Raw genomic sequence first — 21,209 nt, forward strand, 5'->3', positions numbered from 1 at the left:
CTTTATAATCCCAGAGCAAAAGTCAGCAATTACTTAGGGATAAAAGATGAACTCCAATTTTTTTTTTTTTTTTTTTTTAAGACAGTCTTGCTCTGTGGCCCAGGCTGGAGGCTAGAGTGCAGTGGCACCATTTCGGCTCACTGCAACCTCCACCTCCCGGGTTCAAGCGATTCTCCTGCCTCAGCCTCCCGAGTAGCTGGGACTACAGGCTTGGGCCACCATGCCTGGCTCATTTTTTTGTATTTTTAGTAGAGACGGGGTTTCACCATGATGGCCAGGCTGGTCTCGAACTCCTGACCTCAAGTGATCCACCCACCTCGGCCTCCCAAAGTGCTGGGATTACAGGCGTGAGCCACCACACCTAGCCAAGATGAACTCCTTAAGGGCAGGATTTGGTGAGTGATTGACTTCTTTTTAGTTCCGTGATCTTGAGATTATTTTTAGCTTTATAAATTGAGCAGTGGCAGGGCCCATGGAGAATCAGGTTAATGAGGTAAAGGCTTTCTGGGTATTTGCTGCCAAGGCCACATCACCAATTTTCTCAACTTAAAAAACTGTCAAGAGATTTATTTTTCCATTGCAGGTTTTAAAGTGGAGATTCTGAAGTGGAAAATAGGTACTGTCAGAACAAAGCTACCTGGAAACAGCATAGAGTGAAGCCTTTCGTGAGGGCTTGCAGGCCGCTGCTGAGTAGCAGTTTACAGAAGAGGTTGCAGGGTGAGCCTCTTAGCAGGACAGAAAACAAGGCAGCAGCGCACCTGCCACCGCTTTGTTGGTGCGAGCTGCTCCTTGAGCCTAAAAAGTAGGCTTTATTCATCCCTTCTGTTCATTTACCAATCTGGGGGATATGACCGGGGAAAACGTTCCTAAACCAGGAAGCTGCATTAGCCGATCAGGCTTGTAAGATCTCGGCCACAGCTGACTGCTAGGAGTACCCCCGCCATAGGCACAGCACACCACTGTCCCTTCGCTGCACTTTCTTCCTGCCTTAGGTAGTTGGGCTCGCCCACCATAGTTTGCATTTGTAGTGGTTTGGCGAGGTTAGAAGACCTCGGCCTCTGTCGTGCTGGGAAGTGCTTACTCTCTGGGCCACTGCTGCAGAAGCCATGGCACTTGTCATGGGTTTGGAAGACCCAGCCATCTGCAGTAGAGGCAGCCTATCCCATTGCAAGGAGAGGAACTTAACGGAGTAATTATTCTACTCTTCTTTTTACATAAATGTTTATTTAAATATTCTAAATTGGATTTTCTTTCACAGATACTGATTATTCTTTCCAGTTCTTAAATAAAACTGCACTTGATTTCACTCAACCACAGTGTGATTGTGTGGGATGTGAAACTCTGAGGTCACTCCTGGGTAAGAAGCGTCTTAAGCCTTCAGCCTCAAACCATGTGTGTTTTGCCGCCTCGATTTCTTTCTGAATTCCTACCTCTAACCAGTTGTAATGATAATTCTTTTTGCCCTGCAGGCCACAACATAGGTTTGTAAGGCCTTGGAACGGGAGCCTCAGTGCCCTGAAGTAGCAGGTGCAGGGGCAGTGGACGTCGATGTGAGTGATGTGTTATGTGTTGAATGTGCTGCCATGTTAGCACGTAGACCCATTTGCTGTTAATCACTGAGTCAAGCTGAGTATTTGCTTAAATATGACTATCTGGGCATCACTTTGCCACAGAAACTTTTAAAATTTTAGGTCACGTGGGTTACTTTTTAAAAAGCATTTATTAAGCTCCTCTAAATGAAAAGCGTACTGTGGAGAAATGGAAAACTGCTGGGAAAAAACAACTAGAAAAAAGGTTGCTGCCACCTAGTGCTTTGCTATCAACGGAAGGCAGACTCAGGAGGGCTGCAGGAGTTTGGGAAAGCAGCGAAGTTGTAACTGAGACCATCTGCCACATAAGCTGGCCAGGTGCTAACCCCTGGCTTTAGGAGCTCTGCCCTTGCTGGAAAGGGAGAGAAGCTAGAGCAAACGTTCCTCATCCTTCCATGAGTCACTGCTCAGATTACTGGGTGGAACTTTCCAGTAGCACCAGGTTAACAGTGAGACTGTTATTCCGGAGGAACTGGATTCCTTTGCGATAGGGTAGGTGCCACTCAGTGGTGGAGTCTTGTTACCTAAAACCGGCACACCGTGACAGACCACACTGCCCAGCACAGGGCCTGGCACACAGACGCTCGGTGCGTAGGTGTGGAACTAGCGAGGGATTTCTTGCTGGATTGTCACTCCCTGATGTTTTCCATGTGGACTGGGAGTCATCCCAAGCTACTGTGACAAGGATGAAGACTTCGTGCCATGCAAACACGGGGAAAATTAAAACTGCCCAAGCCAAAGGATCTGAAGTTATGGCCTGTCAGAGCTTCTGGGTTTTACTATTGACAAATGATTACCTTTTAAAGAAATAACCGGCCGGGCACAGTGGCTCACCCCTGTAATCCCAGCATTTTGGCAGGCCAAGGTGGGTGGATCACCTGAGATTGGGAGTTCGAGACCAGCCTGACCAACATGGAGAAACCCCCTCTCTACTAAAAATACAAAAAATTAGCTGGGTGTGGTGGTGCATGCCTGTAATCTCAGCTACTCGGGAGGCTGAGGTAGGAGAATCGCTTGAACCTGGGAGGCGGAGGTTGCGGTGAGCCAGAAATTGCGCCATTGCACTCCAGCCTGGGCAACAAAGAGTGAAATTCTGTCTTTAAAAAAAACAAAAACATTGGCCAGGCACGGTGACTCACCCCTGTAATCCCAGCACTTTGGGAGGCTGAGGCAGGTGGATCACCTGAGGTCAGGAGTTCCAGACCAGCCTGGCCAACATGGTGAAACCCCATCTCTACTAAAAATACAAAAAATTAGCCGGGCGTGGTGTCAGGCGCCTGTAATCCCAGCTACTCGGGAGGCTGAGGCAGTGAATCGCTTGAACCCAGGAGGCAGAGGTTGCAGTGAGCCGAGATCACACCATTACACTCCAGCCTGGGCAACAAAGAGCGAAACTCCATCTCAAAAATAAAAAAAAAAAAACTATCATGGGAACAACCTTCTCTCCAGTGTCCCAGTCTTGTGCCTGCTCTAAGAGCCTGACCCTGGGGACCGGTCCCATTTGTTAAGTCCGGTGTTCCCTCCATGTGGGGACATCGCCCCCATTTTTCTGTTTGGATCTGTGATGATCCATATTTTTCAGTAGAGGCTCTTCCGAGAGGCCGTTCGGAGCCCAGCTGTTTCCTTTAGGCTCTGATGTCTTCTCTCTCTTTTCCGGGACACTTCCTGGATTATTCCTAAAGGGACAGCCTCATGTAAGCCCAGGCCGCTCCCCCATTTCACCGTATCCCTGCACTAAAATCCACTCGGGCCAAAGCTCTCAGAATGGAACGTCTTCCTGGAAGGCCTCAGTGAGTGAGAACCAGGAAGGCTCTGTCTCCGGAAGGATCTTGTCTACTTCTGTGTAGGAGCCCATCCCCAGGGGATGGCTGTGAGTTGCTGAACCATCAGGCTGTGTCAGCGGTTTCTGGTGACATTGCATTTTGAATTTGGAAGCATCTGAGCTAATAAATGGCGGCTGTGCAGGGGAGGCTGGGGCCAGACTCTGCTCTGTCACCAGCAACGCTGTGACTCTGGCCACTTCAGCAACCCTCTGCACACCCCTAGGCTCTTCCGGTTCTGATTCTACAGTGCTGTCCTCTGCCCTGTGACTGAGTACGTTTTCCTGAAAGCAAAATACACAAAGATCAGCCTGTGACTGTGTCGTAGGTGTTACTGCACAGCCGTCTCTTCCTCTGGCAGGTATTGGGGCGCACGCTTTGGCTCCGGGGAACAGTCCTCGGTCACTTTCTCATTTCAGTGACCCGAGTCCCCTAGCATAAGCACGTGCAGCTCCCAATGGTGAAAGTGGATGCAGGCAGCAGCCATGGCTGTTTATAATGGTAAAATGGGGTCCCGTCTATCAAAGTAACACCTGTTTTATCTATGAGGTCACTTGTAAGTTATCATCCGGGCTGAGAGCCTCTCTGACCCCTTGTTTTACAAAGAGGCCCAGCGAGGGCCCCAGAGCTGGGACCAAAGGGGAAAAGCCTGGAGTTTCCTTTGTCGTCCTGTTGGCCTCAGAAGCCACATCGCGTGCACACTCTCCAGTGGAGAGACTTGCTTTACCTGGTTGAGGCCGTGCTGTTCCTGCTGTCGTCATGCGTGTTTTGTAGACTCTCTGACTGCTCATCCATGGGTGCCTGAAACCTGGCAAGAGAGTGGGCACCAGAATCTCAAGGGAGCAGAGCCAGCTGCTGCACGGCCTTAAGCTCAGAAACCTCAGAACCAAACTCTGCCACCACTCATGCACCCACCCACCTAGCATTTCATTCTTTTGCTCCTCAAATATTTACTAAGGTCCAGTGGTTGGCAAGGGCCAGGCCTGCATGGTGTGCAGGAGAGGCCAGGCCCTGCCATCATGGAAGCTGCATGCTGGTCGGGGCAGACACGCTGAGGGAGGGAAGGGTGTGTGGTGCAGGGCGCCAGGCAGACCTGCTTTAATCCAGGTGGAGTGGGGAAGGCCTCTGCTGACACTCATCCAAGCTGGGGCCCGACTGAGGTTCTGTGAATACTCCAGGCAGAGGCCCAGAAGTGGGACCAGTCTAGCTTTTTTGGGGAACTGAAAGGGCATTGTGACCAGGGTGTTATGAGGGGCGGACACGGTCACAGGTGCACAGGGAAGGTCCCCAAGAGAGCTGTCCAGCCGCGCTGTGATGGGAATCGTAGGCTTCTAAAGGACTCCCGGCTTCCTGGCGGCTGGAGGGGTAGGAGAGTTGGCCATGATTTGGATTCAGGGAAGCAATAGAGACCAAAGCGGGTGGATTGAGGCAGGGACAGTAGAGCCAGCAGAACTTGGGGGTGGGTTGGAAATGAAGTGGGTGAAAGGAATCCAGGCTTTCTCCCAGGCTTTTCACCTGAGTGAATGTGGTGCTATTCACTGAGATGGGGAGATGGGAATAGCATGTCTGCGGGAGGACGTCAAGCATTCTGGCCACTGCTGAACTCGCGGTGCCTGTAGACATCCAGGTAGGGCTGCCCAGGAAGCGGGCAGTGGGAGATGAGTCTGGAGCTCCGGCGAGCACTGTGGTGGAGCGAGAGCTGGGGGTCTGCATCGTGATGGGGTCTTAAAGCCAGGGACTGAATGAGGTCGCCCAGAGAGTGAGCGTAGGCTGTGAAGAATGCCTAAGGCTGAGCCCTGGGGAAAAACATATCTGGGCACTGAGCTAAGGAGGCAGAGCCAGCCAGAGACCAGGAAGGAACAGCTGGAGAGGCTGGCGGGAGTGCGGGGCTGTCAGCAACGAGAGAAGGCATACTGAAGACTAACATGGCTAGGCACGGTCACGTCTATAATCCCAGCATTTTGGAAGGCTGAGGTGGGAGGATCACTTAGTCCAGGAGTTGGAGACCAGCCTTGGCAACATAGCACAACCCCATCTCTACAAAAACTATAAAAACTAGCCGGGCATGGTGGCACATGCCTGTAGTCACAGCTCCCCAGGAGGCTGAGGTGGGAGGATTGATTGAGCCTGGGAGATGGGGGCTACAGTGAGCTGTGATCGAGCCACTGCACTCCAGCCTGGACAACAGAGCAAGACCCTGTCTTTAAAACAAATGAACAAAAAAAGCCCAGCGCGGTGGCTCACGCCTGTAATCCCAGCACTTTGGGAGGCTGAGGTGGGCAGATCACGAGATCAGGAGATCAAGACCATCCTGGCTAACATGGTGAAACCCTGTCTCTACTAAAAATTAAAAAAAAAATCAGCCGGGTGTGGTGGCACACGCCTGTAGTCCCAGCTACTCGGGAGGGCGAGACAGGGGAATCACTTGAAACCGGGAGGCAGAGGTTGCAGTGAGCCAAGATCGTGCCACTGCACTCCAGCTTGGGCGACAGAGCGAGACTCGGTCTCAAAAAAAAAAAGATGAATATGGTGATGCTCATGAGTGCTGCTGAGAGGCCAAGGGAGGTGGCCTGGACCCACGGGAGGGCTCGCTGCGACTGGAGCAACAGCAGACTTGTTGGATGAGTGGACTCGCAGACCTGGAGTGAAGTGGGTTGAGGGAGCAACTGCAGACATCCACAAAGTGGCTGCTCTGAAGAGGAGCAGAGCCGGCCCCACCTATGCCCCAAACCTCCAGGAGCTGGGCTCCAGCCTCAGCTTATTTCTGCAGAGGCAGAGTATGGCTGGGTACATTCATGGTGTGAACAACCCTGTGTGGGTAGCACCCAGGACACTGTCCCCACCCAGAAGCCCCCTTCATGTCCCCTTCCAGTCTTCCAGGTGACTGCCAAGATCCCTTCCACTCAGCAACTGGTCCTCTCCCACTGCAGCCGAAGTCTGAGGGGTTAGTTCTGAGAGAGCACCACACACAGACGAGAACTGTACGGAAACCAGAAAACCCAGTGTGCATACAGATGCTCCACAGACAGACCTCCCAGGAAGGACTGGAAAGGGACCTAAAACTGACCTTGGGGCATTCCATAAAAGCAAGAGCCCACCCACCCTGATCCCCTCCAAGGAAGTACCACCCTTGTGCTCAGAGCTTCCGATCTGCCTCATGACTCCAGCCCTGCCCCACTCCTAATATGAGCAGATACTCAAGGGTGACCTGACATCTGAGAAAAACCTTCAGCCTGGAAGAGAGAAACCTACACAAGCTTAGAGGGCGTGGTGGCGCACACCTGTAATCCCAGCTACTCTGGAGGCTGAGGCAGGAAAATCAATTGAACCTGGGAGGTGGAAGCTGCGGTGAGAGCTGAGATGGCGCCATTGCACTCCAGCCTGGGCGGCAGAGCAAGACTGTCTCAAACAAACAAAGACCTTCACAAGCAAAAAGCAGCTGGGAGGAAACACTTCATGGAGAAAATTTCCAAAAGGAAAAAATAAACTATTGGCCTCAGAGGGGTAAGATATTGTGTCCATGAGCTGGGTGTGGTGGCTTACGCCTGTAATCCCAGCACTTTGGGAGGCCAAGGCAGGCGGATCACGAGGTCAGGAGATGGAGACCATCTTGGCCAACATGGTGAAACCCCATCTCTACTAAAAATACAAAAATTAGCCGGGTGTGGTGGTGGGCGCCTGTAGTCCCAGCTACTCAGGAGGCTGAGGCAGGAGAATGGCGTGAACCTGGGAGGCGGAGCTTGCAGTGAGCCAAGATCGTGCCACTGCACTCCAGCCTGGGTGACAGAGTGAGACTCCATCTCAAAAAAAAAAAAGATATTGTGTCCGTGAAACAACAGGATGCCATCAAAAGAAACGGGGTACAGAAAGAGCTGTTGGAAATGCAAAACAAGATAGCAGAAATGAACTACTTAATGGAAGATAAAGAGGCTTGGCATGGTGGCTCATGCCTGTAATCCCAGCACTTTGGGAGGCTGAGGCGGGAGGATCACTTGAGCCCATGAATTTCAAAACCAGCTTGGGCAACATGGCAAGACCCCATCTCAAAAAAAAAAAAAAAAAGGGCTGGGCGCGGTGGCTCACGCCTGTAATCCCAGCACTTTGGGAGGCTGAGGCAGGCAGATCACCTGAGGTCGGGAATTCAAGACCAGCCTGACCAACACGGAGAAACCCCGTCTCTACTAAAAATACAAAATTAGCCGGGCGTGGTGCCACATGCCTGTAATTCCACCTACTCGGGAGGCTGAGGCAGGAGAATGGCCTGAACCGAGCAGGCAGAGGTTGTGGTTAGCCAAGATCGCATCATTGCACTCCAGCCTGGGCAACAAGAGTGAAACTCCATCCAAAAAAAAAAAGGGGAAATAGGACATTAAAGGTACATTAGAGGGCCAGCCCAGGGGAGCCAATATCCAACAATCGGAATTCCAAAAAGAAAAAGTGAAGAAATCAACAAATTGAAAAAGAGGCCGGGCGCGGTGGCTCATGCCTATAATCCCAGCACTTTGGGAGGGCGAGGCGGGTAGATCACGAGGTCAGGTGATCAAGACGATCCTGGCCAACATGGTGAAACCCCCGTCTCTACTAAAATACAAAAAATTAGCCAGGCGTGGTGGTGCACATCTGTAGTCCCAGCTACTCGGGAGGCTGAGGCAGGAGAATGGCTTGAACCCAGGGGGCAGAAGTTGCAGTGAGCTGAGATCACACCACTGCACTCCAGCCTGGTAACAGAGCGAGACTCCGTCTCAAAAAAAAAAAAGAAATATTCCAGCCTGGCCAACTTGACAAAACTCCATCTCTACTAAAAATACAAAAATTAGCCAGGCGTGTTGGCATGCACCTGTAGTCCCAGCTACTTGGGAGGCTGAGGCAGGAGAATAGTTGAACCCGGGAGGCGGAGGTTGCAGTGAGCCAAGATCGCACCACTGCACTCCAGCCTCGGCGACAGAGCGAGACTCCATCTCAAAAAGAAAAAAAAAAAAAGAAATATGCCAAAACTGAAGACCATGAATTTTCAGATTGAAAGAGCCTGCCAGTATCCAACCTAATGGATGGAAATAGACTCTCACCAGCGTGAAATCTCAGAACACTGGGAGCAAAGAGAAGATTCTACAAGCTTCCACAGAGAATTAGTAGGTCGCATTACAAGGGTTAGGAGTCTGAGCGCCTTCAGACTTCATGAACAACAACCATGGAAGCTAGAAGATAAGAAAGCCAGAGAGCGATGCTTTGAAGGAGAATCCTTCCCAATCTAGAATTTCCCATCTAGAATTTGATACCCAGTGAAACTGTCAAGTGTGAAGCTAGAATGGAGACATTGTCAGACCCATGGCATCCCAAACACGCACCTCCTTCACACTCTTTCTCAAGAAGTTACCAGGAGGTGGGCTCCCCCAAAACCTGACAGGCACTTCACCACAAGGGTGGTGAAGGGCGAGCCCAGGCTCCAGCCATTCCCTAGACCTACAGGGCAACCAGTCTACCCTGGGGCCCAGTGACTCAGAGACAGGAACAGCGAAGACTTGCCACCAAGATCCCTCTGCCACTGGAACCTGAGTACAGTGCTGAGAGAGCCTGGTCAGGACTCTGCACAGACTTGGCTTGTCTTACATTGATGAAGTTCCTGCCCTCTCCTCCACGTCCTGCTGCCTGGATCAGCCCAGCAGGACCCTCATGACACCCTTAGGAAGTGCCTTCTGCTTCTACCTACTCCTGAGGGTTGGAGGGACGAACTCTGAGCCTAAAAGCAGAAACTCAGAGCAGCCCACTCACTGTGACCACGCTTTTGCAAATGTCCGGCACCTGGTCGGCCCAGATACCCCAACTGAACCCTCATGACCTGGCCAGCTGACTTCCCTGAACAGGGTCCTGTGGATGTGGCACCTTTCCCACGCAGTTTTTTTTTTTTTTTATTGAGACAAGGTCTCACTGTGTCGCCCAGGCTGTAATGCAATAGTGTGATCTCAGCTCACTGCAACCTCTGCCTCCACCTCCCAGGTTCAAGCGATTCTCGTGCCTCAGCCTCCCCAGTAGCTGGGATTACAGGCATGAGCCACCATGCTTGGCTGATTTTTGTATTTTTAGTAGAGATGGGTTCCACCATGTTGGCCAGGCTGGTCTCGAACTGCTGACCTCAGGTGATCCGCCCATCTCAGCCTCCCAAAGTGCTAGGATTACAGGCGTGAACCACCGCACCCAGCCCCCATGCACATTCTGAAGAGTCTCAGTGGCCCTGGGAACACCCCTTGGCCTCACCTGGGCTCCAGCCGCTCCTTCACCTTGGCAATGGAGCGGACGTAGGGCGTGATCTGCTTGGTGATGGTGGCCAGGTAGGCATTCTCCTGCCTCAGCTGGAGAAGGTCATGGAGCTGGGCTGTGGGGCCAAGGCCAGAGCATGGGGTCTTAATCCTGAAGCACCTGGCTTCAGATTTTTACTCAAGCCAGGCACCATGTAAATATCCCGACCATTTCCATGATGACCTCTAATTAAAGAGGGAGGCACTTGGTGGGGGCATTCTACTCAATGCATCCTGACCTCACATGCATCATTTGAGGCCAGTTAGCAGCTGGGAGGCACGGTCAAGCGCTAAGGGGAAGAGTGTGGGGATTTGCATCTGGTTAGTGGCTGACTCTTGACTTCCTCCTCTGCTAGCATGTGGGTTAGCTCAGGGACGGGGGTTCACTCAGCAGCCAACTGTCTGGAACCTTCATAAATTTCCTGCTCATTAGCCACTCGCTGATAGGATTCCTCCCAAATCTGAAAGAGAAAAGCTAGACGTTGGATGTGGCAGTGAGCTGGAATTTACGGTGGTGGCATTGCTATCTCTAGCTACTCGGATCTACAAAGCACCCCCCAGCCAGGTCCACGTGGTTCAAAGCAGCAAAGACTCCCAGGTTCCAGACCCTGCCATATGAGGGTCCCGTGGGGCACAGGCCAGGTCCTCTTTCCCCCCTTACTGTCTTAGGGTAGCCCAGGTATCCCCTGACAGGTGGGGCTGGAGTTAGAGTCCTTGGGAGGGCTACCTCCTGGAAGACGACCCTCATGCCCTCTAAGGAGGCGTGCTCCGAGGCGATCTGCGCGTCCAGGTGCAGGGACTTGCGCAGGACGTCTCCCATGATCCCCGCCTTGATGAGCGAGTGGTGCTTGGTGAGGTCTCGGTGCAGCTCCTGCACCTGGTCCTTTAGGCTCTGCATCTCCGCCTGTAGGTGCTGCACAGAGAGGCTGTGTGAGAGCGTGGGTCACCCTAGGCTGTTTTTACTGCCAGGGCCTCGGTGGAGGAATGGCTCCCAGCTTCAGCAGCTGGGACAACCAATTTCCTTGGTGAGGAGTGGTTTAGGACATTTCCCCCCCGCAGATCCCTGCCCCCTCACCCGGTAGGAGTCCTCATAGTGGCGGCAGTGCTCTCTGAAGGGCGTGTTCTCGCCCTCCGCCAGCAGCACCTTGGTGCTGATGGACCGGCGCAGCGTGGGCTTTTGGACGGGTGACCCCGACATCTTTCCTACTGGGGAGGGGCAGTGGGGCCCCGTCAGCGCCTTGGGGCCTAAGCCCCCTGCCAGCCTGGGGAGAGAGCCAGCGTGGATGCAGGCGAGTGGGGAAGTCTGCCCCTCCCCCAGCCTCCCAGGGCAGCCCCCTGGACTGCTCCGGGATCTCACAGCCCTCTCCACCACCTGGAGCACAGCAGAGCCACCAGGAGCTTTGAAAAGCCTGAGGAAAGGCCTCACCCGGACATCCACATCTATTTGTTAAAGTCCCTGGAGTGGGTTCCAGGCTGTGGGGCCAAGAGCAAGTCCATCGGAATGCTGCCAGGGCTAGGACCGAGTGAGTGGTGTGTTCACTTCTATCCTGGACAGAGGAAGTGTGGGCCCAGTCTCTCTTGGTCTTGGGGCCCCTGGACACACACATGCCATTTCAGCATCTCTTCTAACTCCTCCCCAGATGAGTCAAGGAATCAGGTCCCCTATGACTTCAAGCCACCTAGGGGGCGGTCAGCCCAGCCCCAGGCGCCCCACCCCAGGGGAGGCTGCAGTGGTAGTTGGGGGCCTGAGTCCTCCCCTCCTCCTTAGCCAAGCTCCGAGCCAGGTCTGCCATGGACTTCAGGTCCAGGGCTTTCTGCTCCCCTACTTAGTGGACTTGCCCTGGCCATCCTCTGTGCCCAGACACTGTGCTGGGAGGGTGGCAAGCTAAGGATGGAGGAAGGAAGGGTGGCACCTGGCTTCTTGCTGGCGATCTGGCCCCTCAGCGCCCACCCTCCCCCACACCCCAGTGTTGGGGACCTTGTGCCTGGCCTCCCCGGTTGCTGCTCACATGTTAGCACCACTTGCAGCAGCTGCCACCCGACGTGGCCCCAGCAGCAGCAGTGGCTCCAGACAGCGTGCGAATTCAGCTCGGTGGTCACTGGCAATCTGGGCAGCGGGATGGGGTCATGAGGTGGCCTCCACTGCCCTGCGGGGCCCCCGACCCTGGCCCACCCAGGCCACTGCACACCTTGCTGCTCTGAACAGGCCTTAGGTGGTGCGGCCGCGTGACGATGCCCTGCAGCCTCTCCATCAGCTCCTGTGGCAGCGAGGAGGGCCTCAGGCCGGTGGAGGTGTGGCAGCCAGGGGGCAGGAAGAGGGGAGATGGAGACGGAGCACGTCTGCCTTTGGCACTTGACTTGGCGTCCCTTAGCAGCGCCAGCCCTTTTCTGGGACTCACCTGGACAAACCCCCACCCCATCCCCAAATCCACAGGAGAGGGGGCGGCTGGACTCCAGTGGTCACTCTGCCCCATGGGGGACCGTAGGCAGCCCCCTTCCTGGCTTCACTGTCCTTGCAAGAGTGGCCCTAACAGGTTTGCAGATGATGGAGTTGGGAGGGGCCAGCCCCGAGCCCCCCGGTCCAGGCTCCAGGTGACAGGCTGTCCACCCCTGAGTTGGCGGCTTTGGTCTGCAGGGTGGGCTTCTGGTGGGGAGGGGGCATCTGCAGGAGCAGAGGAGACTCACATAGCCCAGGTCCAGGAACTCAGCCTTGTTGGCCAAGCTGAGGAAGGAGGAGCAGATGACCAGGTGGACCTGGTGGAGGAGACGCTGCTCAGTGCCTGGCCGGGGAGGTGGGACCCACCCGCACCCCGAGCTCCCTGTACCTGCAGCATGGGCAGCGAGGTGGCCAAGAGAGAGAGCTGCTCCTTGAAGGCCTTGTCCTTCTCTTCGTATTGGCTGGGGGAGGGGGGCTGCCTGGTCTCCAGGGGGCCAGGAGCAGGGCCGGGCAGTTCCATCCCCCCACCCCCAGGCAGCTTCGCATGTCCGTCCCTGAACCCCTTCTCTACACCCTGAGCCGTGCTGCCCTCCTTAGCTGGGACGACATTCGGATGTCTTGCTCCTCAGGGTGGGGCAGGGCCTGCCCAGGCTCTGAGCTGAGGCCATGGAGGCCAAGGGGTAAGGGAGGCAAGCCCCCCTCCCCCCAACTCACCTCTGCACAGCCTGCAGCAGCAGCGCTTTCCTCTCCGCCAGCCTGTCCTGGGAGAGATGGCGAGCATGCTCTTGATTTGCGCCCCAGCCCTGCCACCTCCCACCATGCCTAATCCCCCCGCCCGGACCCCAGCCACCTGCTGGTTACGCTAGGTATCTCTCCAACCTACCAGCCCTGCATCCGCTGCCTGAGGGCTTGGGTCCCCTCACCTTAAATGTCACCTCCCCAGGGAAGTCTTTCCTGACCACCTCACATCCCCACCACCAGCCTGGGGCAGGCCCTGGTTTCCCCTCCCAGCTCTCCTAGCAACTCCACGAAAGTGCTTGGTGCAAGGTCTGCTGCCCCACTACACTGGAAATCCACAAGGGCAAGGGACCAGCCCTGTGTCACCAGTTCCCGGCTGTGTCGTTTATCCCCCAACCCCCAGCCCTCACCTGCATGCTGCCGAAGAGGGCGTGGATAGCGTCCTCCTCCTCGGCGGCGCTGTGCCGCACCTCCTCCACCATGGCCTGCAGCAGCGCGATGGCCTCCCGCGTGGCCGTCTGTAGGGCCTTCACGGCCTGGGGACAGGGCGTGGTCAGGCTCGCGATCGCCGCTGCGCGGCCCCGCGCGCCAGGCCCCTGCGCTCACCAGCACCGCCTGCTCCAGCCGCTCGCAGCCCTGCACGTAAGCCGATTCCAGGTCCACGCAGTGCGCCCGGCTCTCCCTGTAGAAGGCGGCGGGTGAGGCCCGCTCCAGCCGCCCCCAGCCCCCTCCCCTCGCGCCCCCTCTACGCACCCCTGCATGTCGCGGAAGCAGCGGATGCACAACAGCAACTTCTTGTCGGTGGAGAACAACAGGTAGGGCTCTGCGTGCAGCGCTGCGGCAGCGGCGGACGGTGGTGAGGGCTCCGGGCAGTGCCCGCCCCGCCCCCACCCCCAAGTCTCCGGCCCCGCAAGCCTCACTCACTGCACTTCTGGGGCACGTCGCGGCTTCGCTGACCCAGGGCCACGATGTCGTGGCGTGCGAACATGCGTGCTCGGTGCGTCTCGTCGCGGCAGCGCGCGCACAGGGGCTGCCCGCATGTGTTGCAGAAGTACGTGGTCTTCACGTCCTGCGGGCCGAGCGCGGGCTCAGGAGCGCCAGAGCCCGACCGCGGCCAGCGCGGGAACCGCAGCCGCCGCGTGTCACTGCGCGTGTTTGTCCCAGCCGTGGCCGGGTGCGCAGCTAAACGCAGCCCTTTCCTGTAATCCAGGCACTTGGCGCTCTGATATACCCACTTTACAGAGGAGGGCACTGCGGCTCAGAGGCTGGGTAAGTAGGTCTGTGGAGGGGGGTGGGGGACGGGGGGGAGAGGGCAGAAACGGCCTTTGTAAAACATTTTACCGAGGCCGGGCGCGGTGGCTCACGCCTGTAATCCCAGCAATTTGGGAGGCCGAGGCGGGCGGATCACCTGAGGTCAGGAGCTGGCCAACATGGCGAAACCCTGTCTCTAATAAAAATACAAAAATTAGCTGGGCATGGTGGCAGGCGCCTGGAGTCCCAGCTCCTCGGGAGGCTAAGGCAGAAGAATCACTTGAACCCGGGAGGCGGAGGTTGCTGTGAGTCAAGTTGGCGCCACTGCACTCCAGCCTGGGCGATAAAGCAAGAATCCGTCTCAAAAAAAAAATTTTTTTTTTTTTTTTTTTTTTTTTTTACCTGCAACAAAAGGAGTGTGAGGGCCTCTCACGGCCCCCTTGGCACACTCAATAGTGGCCAAAAGGTGGTGTACACCCTGGCCATCTGGAGTCACACCTGGGGGCGGGGGGAGGGGAAGAGCAGTGAGGGCTTTAAGGTTCTCCTCCCCAAGCCAGACCCAGGGCTGGGATTCCAGGGCTTGGCTTGCAGCCCTGGTATGGACGCATGCAATGGTTGACATAACAGGCCCTACCTGCAGTCCCTACCTCCTGCTAATCCTCTCTGTACCTCTGGGTCACACATTGCTCAGGACTTGCCCAGAAAGCTGGAGCTTTTGCCCCAGTCGGGCCGTCCTCCTGGGATTCCTGATACATTTTCTGGCCTCCGCAGGCCAGAGTCCCCCCTGCCTTTTACAGCCCAGAGGGAACAGCATGCTGTCCCCACCTCCCCTGGGCTGTAGCTGCTTCTATGCCACTTGGGTAGCAGAGGCCCTTCAGGGTCGGCCCAGGCCTGCAAACTGGACTGCCCCTCCTGTGCAGGTCCACAACTCCACCCTGAACTGGGGACCAGTGAGCTCTCCCCACATCGAACGGCCTTAGCCTCTGCCACTGTCTGGACAGTAACTCAAGTCCCTTGTTCTGGACCTCAGTCTCCCCACCGGTATAATGGGGTTCACATTCAGGGCCAAGGTGCCCTAGGGAGGTGCTGGAGAATCCACTGCCAGGTCGTCCTCTGAAGATAGGCTGAGTGCACGTGCAAGCATTGGGGACTATGCAACCTGGTACCCTCTGCTCCTCACCCACCCGCCCCACCGCCCCTGCCTGCTCGCTGCACTCCAGGTCACAGTTGGCACAGCGCACGGCCTCCACGCCATCCCCTGAGCTGTCCACCAGGAACTGCAGCAGCCGGTCCACGGGCGGGAGCCCGCTGGGACCCTTCACCACCGTCTGGTGTCTGCAAAGAAGCCCAGGCCCGGAGATTCTGATACCCCTTCCCCAGGGCTCCCCACCCCCACCCCTCACATTCCAGGCTGGAGCTAAAAATAGCTGTGTTGGGAGGTGGGGTGCGCCACAGCTCTGGGGTCTGCTATAAATATCACAGCCAGCGCTCACCCTGCCCTGGTCCCTACCCTTGCTCAGTCCTGGGCACTCTTGCAGACAGTGGGGTTGGTCCCCTAGTATCAAAAGCAGAAGCTGCCCCTCGGCATCTTCTCACGGCATTGGGCAAATTAGAGCCACTCCTGGGTTCCTTGAGCCCACATAACTGTAACTGTGGTTTTGTGGACCTAAGACTTCTAGGACCCCCAAGCGAGTTACTGGGAGTGTCCTGACCAGTGCTGGAGCCCCGCCCTTACCCTCTGACTTTTGATGGGAGGTCTTGGGCCAGTAACTGCAATCTCCAAGCTTCAGTTAAGCTGATCTATAAAATGGGCCGAAGCCTGCAACTTCTGGCCGGGAGAGCTAAGGACTGGGTGCAGTATCTCCCAGTCGTTCTGCCTGAAGTTGGAGCCTTACTCTCCTGGCACCTGGGTCCCAGCTCGGGCAGAGCCAACCTTGGGCCCCGGGGATGGGGTCTGGGGGGTTTTTGGGAACTTTGGGACACTTACTGGCACAGCGGGCAGGTGAGGCGGCCGTCGGTCGCGCGGCCACGCAGGCAGCCGGCACAGAAGTCGTGGAAGCAGTCCAGAAGACACGGGCGCTCGTACTGCACGTGGCACAGCGGGCACACCAGCGGGTGGATGCTCGGGGCATCCAGGGAGCTCGGGCCCTCCAGGGGCCCGAAGATAGCTCCCGACATCTGCAGCGACAGCGCAAGCGGGCGGCTGGGGCACGCACGGAGCCCCGCTTGAGCTCCCGCGGCCCCTCTGCCCGGGCGCCCGCGCCCTCCCTATCGCGCCTGGACCCGACGGGGCGTCCAGAGGTCATGGAGTGGGGAGCCGCTAGGGCCCGGGTTAGGGCTGGGGCCTGGCGCGCCCCGGCGCAGGGAGAACAGGCAGTGAGGACTGGCGAGGGGCGGGGCCCTGTACCTACCCGCTAGGCCGCTTTGCTGGGAGCTACCGGTCCTCCGAGCCTCTCTCCCGCCGTCCAGCGCTCCTAGTGCGGCTCCGGGCCGCGCTCTGAGACACCAAGCGGTCGCTCTGCCGAAGAGTCGCCGGCCCTGGAAGGTCAGGCCCGCACCGGGCGATGGTTCCCACTCTGCGCGGGGCCTCCCTCTGCCGTGGCCTCTCCTACCTCTCCTCACTCCCACCCTCGGAATTCCCCGCCGGGTGTCCTCTGGGTGACCCGCAGGCGACGCCCCTTCCGGCATCCACCTTCCCCAGGGTGGCTGCTGCCTTGAGGCGCGGCGGGGCCAAACCGACCTCAGCGCTCGCCATCTGCTTTGCGCGCTGGTTCCGGCCCGGCCACTCCACCCCCAGCCCGCGGGGAGGAGAGGCCAGGACGCCAAGGCTCCAGGGACGGTGCCAGGCAAGGGAGCAAGGATCGGACTGGCCCCTGCCCGGGATGACAGAGTCCCGAGCCCCAAGACCAGAGCGCCGCGCAGAGCGGGGCCGGAGGACCTTGACTGCGGGGTCTTCAAGGGTAGGCCGGGCGCGGTGGCTCACGCCTGTAATCCCGGCACTTTGGGAGGCCGAGGCGGGCAGATCGCTTGAGGTCAGGAGTTCGAGACCAGCCTGGCCAACATGGCGAAACCCTGTCTCTACTAAAAATGCAAAAATTAGCCGGGCGTGGTGGCGCCCTTCGGGAGGCTGAGGCAGAACTGCTTCAACCCGGGAGGTGGAGGTTGCAGTAAGCCGAGATCGCGCCACTGCACTCCAGCCTGGGTTACAGAGCCTGACTGTCTTAAAAAAAAAAAAGAGTCCAAACCCCACCCGCTACCCCCGCTAATCCCCACTCTTCCATCCCATTTGGGTCTGAACAGGTCATCGCCGCCTTATTTCCTCGGCGGCCAATTGGGGGCGCCAGAGAGCAGCGGGCGCCCCTCCACCGACTTTCCAGCGCTTGGGAGGCGGAGTGAGACGCCGTGGAATCCCAGCTCTGCCTTTCGCTGGTTGTGAGCTCTTGGCCATGTTACTGACCTCTCAGAGCCTCAGCGCTGGGTTAAAATAGAACTGGTGTCCTGATAATCGGTGAGGCCCCAGTGGAATAACGCACGTGAAGTACACATACTGGGCGTCCACTTAATTAAGGCCCCATCCTCATTGCCTGCCAAGTTCCGAAAAGAGGGATGGGTTTGAGTGGGAGGTTGAGAGGGGAGGCTCCCGGCGTTTCTTCAGCAGTGCCCCCTCTGCTCTCTGGGCCTGGCAGATGCGTGTTGATCCCAGCGTTTTCTCCAGCGTGCTCTCGCTTCCCAGGTCGACGTGATCAGTGAGCTTTCTCCGCCCGTGTCATCCTGAATGTCCTGAGAGCAGCCCGTTTCTGCCCCTCTTGCGATTACAAAGTCAAGCCCAGAGCCTGACCCACAGTAGTGCTCAATAAAGGCTTAGAAAAAACTCGGAGATATTTGAGCTGTTTTCGTTTTGTTTTGTTTAAGACAGGATCTCACTCTGTCGCCGCGTGATCATATCTAACTGCAGCCTCGGCTTCCTTCCACCTCAGCCTCCCAAGTAGCTGGGACTACAGCCGCGCACCACCATGCCCGGCTAATTTTTTGTATTTTTAGTAGAGACGGGGTTTCACCATGTTGGCCAGGCTGGTCTCGAACTCCTGACCTCAGGTGATCCGCCCACCTTGGCCTCCCAAAGTGCTGGGATTACAGGTGTGAGCCACTGAACCCAGCGTTTTTGTTTTTTTTGTTTTTTTTTTTCGTATTTTTAGTAGAAAAATAAAAAGTACAATGTGCTGCACACATTGAGGGTTTTGCCGTGTTGTCCAGACTGGTCTCCAACTCCTGGGCTCAAGCACTCTGCCTGCCTTGGCCTTCCAAAGTTGCTGGGATTACAGACGTGAGCCGCCTTGCCTGGCCTTGAGCTGGGTTTTGAAGGATGCGTAGGAGTAGGAGTTTGCTAGGAGAAGGAAGTGAATTCTAGAGAGAAACTAGCTGTTCTTTTGAGGACTGTCCCTAGCCCTGGTTTTTTTTTTTTTTTTTTTTTTGAGACTGAGTCTCATTCTGTCACCCAGGCTGGAGTGCAGTGGCGCAATCTCGGCTCACTGCAAGCTCCGCCTCCTGGGTTCACGCCATTCTCCTGCCTCAGCCTCCCGAGTAGCTGGGACTACAGGTGCCCGCCACCACGGCCGGCTAATTTTTTGTATTTTTAGTAGAGACAGGGTTTCACCATTCACAGGATGGTCTCGATCTCCTGACCTTGTGATCCGCCCACCTCGGCCTCCCAAAGTGCTGGGATTACAGGCGTGAGCCACCATGCCCGGTCCCTAGCCCTGGTTCTATTTGTGGAGCAAATCATAATGACAGTAGTAGCAATGGCTAATGTTTATGTGTTTATGGGCCAAGATTCTTTTTTTTTTTTTTTTTGAGATGGAGTTTTGCTCTTGTTGCCCAGGCTGAAGTGCAATGGTGCCATCTCAGCTCACCACAACCTCCACCTCCCAGGTTCAAGCGATTCTCCTGCCTCAGCCTCCCGAGTAGCTGGGATTACAGGCATGTGCCACCGCACCTGGCTAATTTTGTATTTTTAGGGGAGACAGGGTTTCTCCATGTTGGTCAGACTGGTCTCGAACTCCCGACCTCAGGTGACCTGCCTGCCTCTGCCTCCCAAAGTGCTGGGATTACAGGCGTGAGCCACCGCACCGGGCCTTTTTTTTTTTTTTTTTTTTTTTTTGGTACAAGTGGAGGGAGGGTGGGGAGATATGGGCCAATATTCTATTCTAAGCTGTTTAACTTATATTAACTCATTTAATCTCGAGAACACTCTTAGAAAGTAGAAAATATTACCCCAGAAAGTGGTGGAGCTGGTATACAAAACCTGGTAGGTGCTTTGTTAAGGAATGATGCATTAGTTTCCCAGTAGGAGGTGAGTGCTTCGTTCATCCATTCATTCATGTCTGCATCTGTTCAACTAGTATTTATGGAGCATCTACCATGGGCACCTAGAAGGGAACACACCAGCCAAGTTTAGTCAAGTACACAAATTAACAAATAACGACAGGCTGCATTAAATGCTTGGAAGAAAATCATAAGGATGATAGGCCGGGTGCCGTGGCTCACACCTGTAATCCTAGCACTTTGGGAGGCTGAGGTGGGTGGATCACCTGAGGTCAGGAGTTCAAGACCAGCCTGGCCAACATGGTGAAAACCCATCTCTACTAAAAATACAAAAATTAGCCGGGCACGATGGATCATGCCTGTTATCCCAGCACTTTGGGAGGCAGAGGCGGGTGGATCATGAGGTCAGGAGTTCGAGACCAGCCTGGCCAGCATGGTGAAACCCTATCTCTACTAAAAGTACAAAAAATTAGCCAGGCATGGTGGCACGCACCTGGAGTCCCAGCTACTCGGGAGGCTGAGTCAGGAAAATTGCTTGAACCTGGCAGGTGGAGGTTGCAGTGAGCCGAGATCGCGCCATTGCATTCCAGCCTGAGTGACAGAGTGAGACCTGTCTCAAAAAAAAAAAAAAAAAAAGAAAGAAAGAAAAATTAGCTGGGTGTAGTGGTGCATGCCTGTAATCCCAGCTACTCTTGCGAGGCTGAGGCAGGAGAATCGAGATGGCGCCACTGCACTCCTGCCTGGGTGACAGAGTGAGACTCCGCCTAAAAAATTAAATAAATAAATAAGGATGATGCGATGGAGGCAGTTGGGAGGGGCTCGAGCTGAGGACCACACTAGGTAACCATGAGCAGAGAAGGGGAACTGAGCTTGAGACCCCCAGAGGATAAGAAATTAAGAACAGCCAGGAAGGCTGGGCCCAGTGGCTCACACCCGTAATCCCAGCACTTTGGGAGGCCAGCGTGGGTGAATCTCTTGAGCCCAGGAGTTCAAGACCAGCTTGGGCAACATAGCAAGACTCCCCCCTCTATAAAAAATACTAAAACTTAGCTGGGCATGGTGGCTCGTGCTTGTAGTCCCAGCTACTTGAGAGGCTGAGGTGGAAGGATCGCTTGAGCCAGGAGGTTGAGGCTGCAGTGAGCTGTGACTGCACCTCTGCAGTCCCACCTGGGTGATAGAGTAAGACCCTGTCTCAAAAGAAAAACAAAAAAAGAAAAGCTGGGAAAAGTTCCAAACAGAGGCAAGAGCAAGTGCAAAGCCCTAGAAATGGGAAGACATTTAGAGACTAGCAGATCAATGTGGCTGCAGATGAAGGAGCTCAGGGTGGGGAGTGGGGCTGAACATGGGATGGGAGTGAGGATGGATGATGGGGGTGAGGCTGGAGAGGTGGGGGCGGGGCAGGGGGTGTGGGGTGAGGGATGAGGGTTTGAGTGTGGGGAGGTGGGGTTGAGGGTGAAGAGGTGAGAATGGGCTCATGAGGGTCAGGGTGGTCTACGGGACACTAGTCTAGAGATGCCAAGGATGCCACTGGCTGTACCTGTGGAGAGTCCAGGGAGGGGTAGAGGCTGCACACATTGGCCGGGGAGTCATATTTAAAGGGAAGGGCATGGGTCTTGTCTAAAGATCAAGTGTAGATAAGGACGGGAGGAGGCTGGGTGTGATGGCTCCCGCCTGTAATCCTAGCACTTTGGGAGGCTGAGGCAGGAAGATTGCTTTATCCCAGGAGTTCTAGATCAGCCTGGGCAACATAACCATAGTG

The 21,209-nt window shown here is 55.8% G+C and overlaps 1 protein-coding gene and 1 long non-coding RNA gene across 4 annotated transcripts; one reads left to right on the plus strand and one right to left on the minus strand.

Annotated features, from left to right (window-relative positions):
- Positions 1–1,204: 1,204 nt before the first annotated feature.
- Positions 1,205–16,631, minus strand: RNF207 (ring finger protein 207). Of its 2 annotated transcripts, XM_054441822.2 has the most exons (18): positions 16,540–16,631; positions 16,116–16,306; positions 15,331–15,463; positions 13,802–13,946; positions 13,631–13,712; positions 13,484–13,559; positions 13,288–13,413; positions 12,854–12,900; positions 12,528–12,600; positions 12,388–12,456; positions 11,892–11,960; positions 11,712–11,809; positions 10,778–10,964; positions 10,430–10,615; positions 10,112–10,163; positions 9,662–9,779; positions 4,137–4,217; positions 1,205–3,265 (listed from the first exon to the last, which is right to left on the minus strand). In XM_054441822.2, the coding sequence occupies exons 2-18, from the start codon at positions 16,304–16,306 to the stop codon at positions 3,094–3,096; spliced, it is 1,905 nt and encodes a 634-aa protein (XP_054297797.1). In that variant the 5' UTR covers positions 16,540–16,631; the 3' UTR covers positions 1,205–3,093. The 2 variants fall into 2 exon arrangements, with proteins under 2 accessions (XP_054297797.1, XP_063515979.1); XM_063659909.1 differs by lacking the exons at positions 15,331–15,463; positions 16,116–16,306; positions 16,540–16,631 and adding an exon at positions 14,219–14,903.
- Positions 13,457–18,072, plus strand: LOC129009268 (uncharacterized). Of its 2 annotated transcripts, none has more exons than XR_008492739.2 (4): positions 13,457–13,692; positions 14,088–14,146; positions 17,429–17,636; positions 17,815–18,072. It is a non-coding gene; the product is annotated as an uncharacterized LOC129009268 (long non-coding RNA). The 2 variants fall into 2 exon arrangements; XR_010125333.1 differs by having other exon boundaries at positions 13,460–13,692; positions 17,862–18,072.
- Positions 18,073–21,209: the final 3,137 nt, after the last annotated feature.

Source organism: Pongo pygmaeus, chromosome 1, assembly GCF_028885625.2.
Source record: "Pongo pygmaeus isolate AG05252 chromosome 1, NHGRI_mPonPyg2-v2.0_pri, whole genome shotgun sequence".
Classification (NCBI taxonomy): Eukaryota; Metazoa; Chordata; class Mammalia; order Primates; family Hominidae; genus Pongo; species Pongo pygmaeus.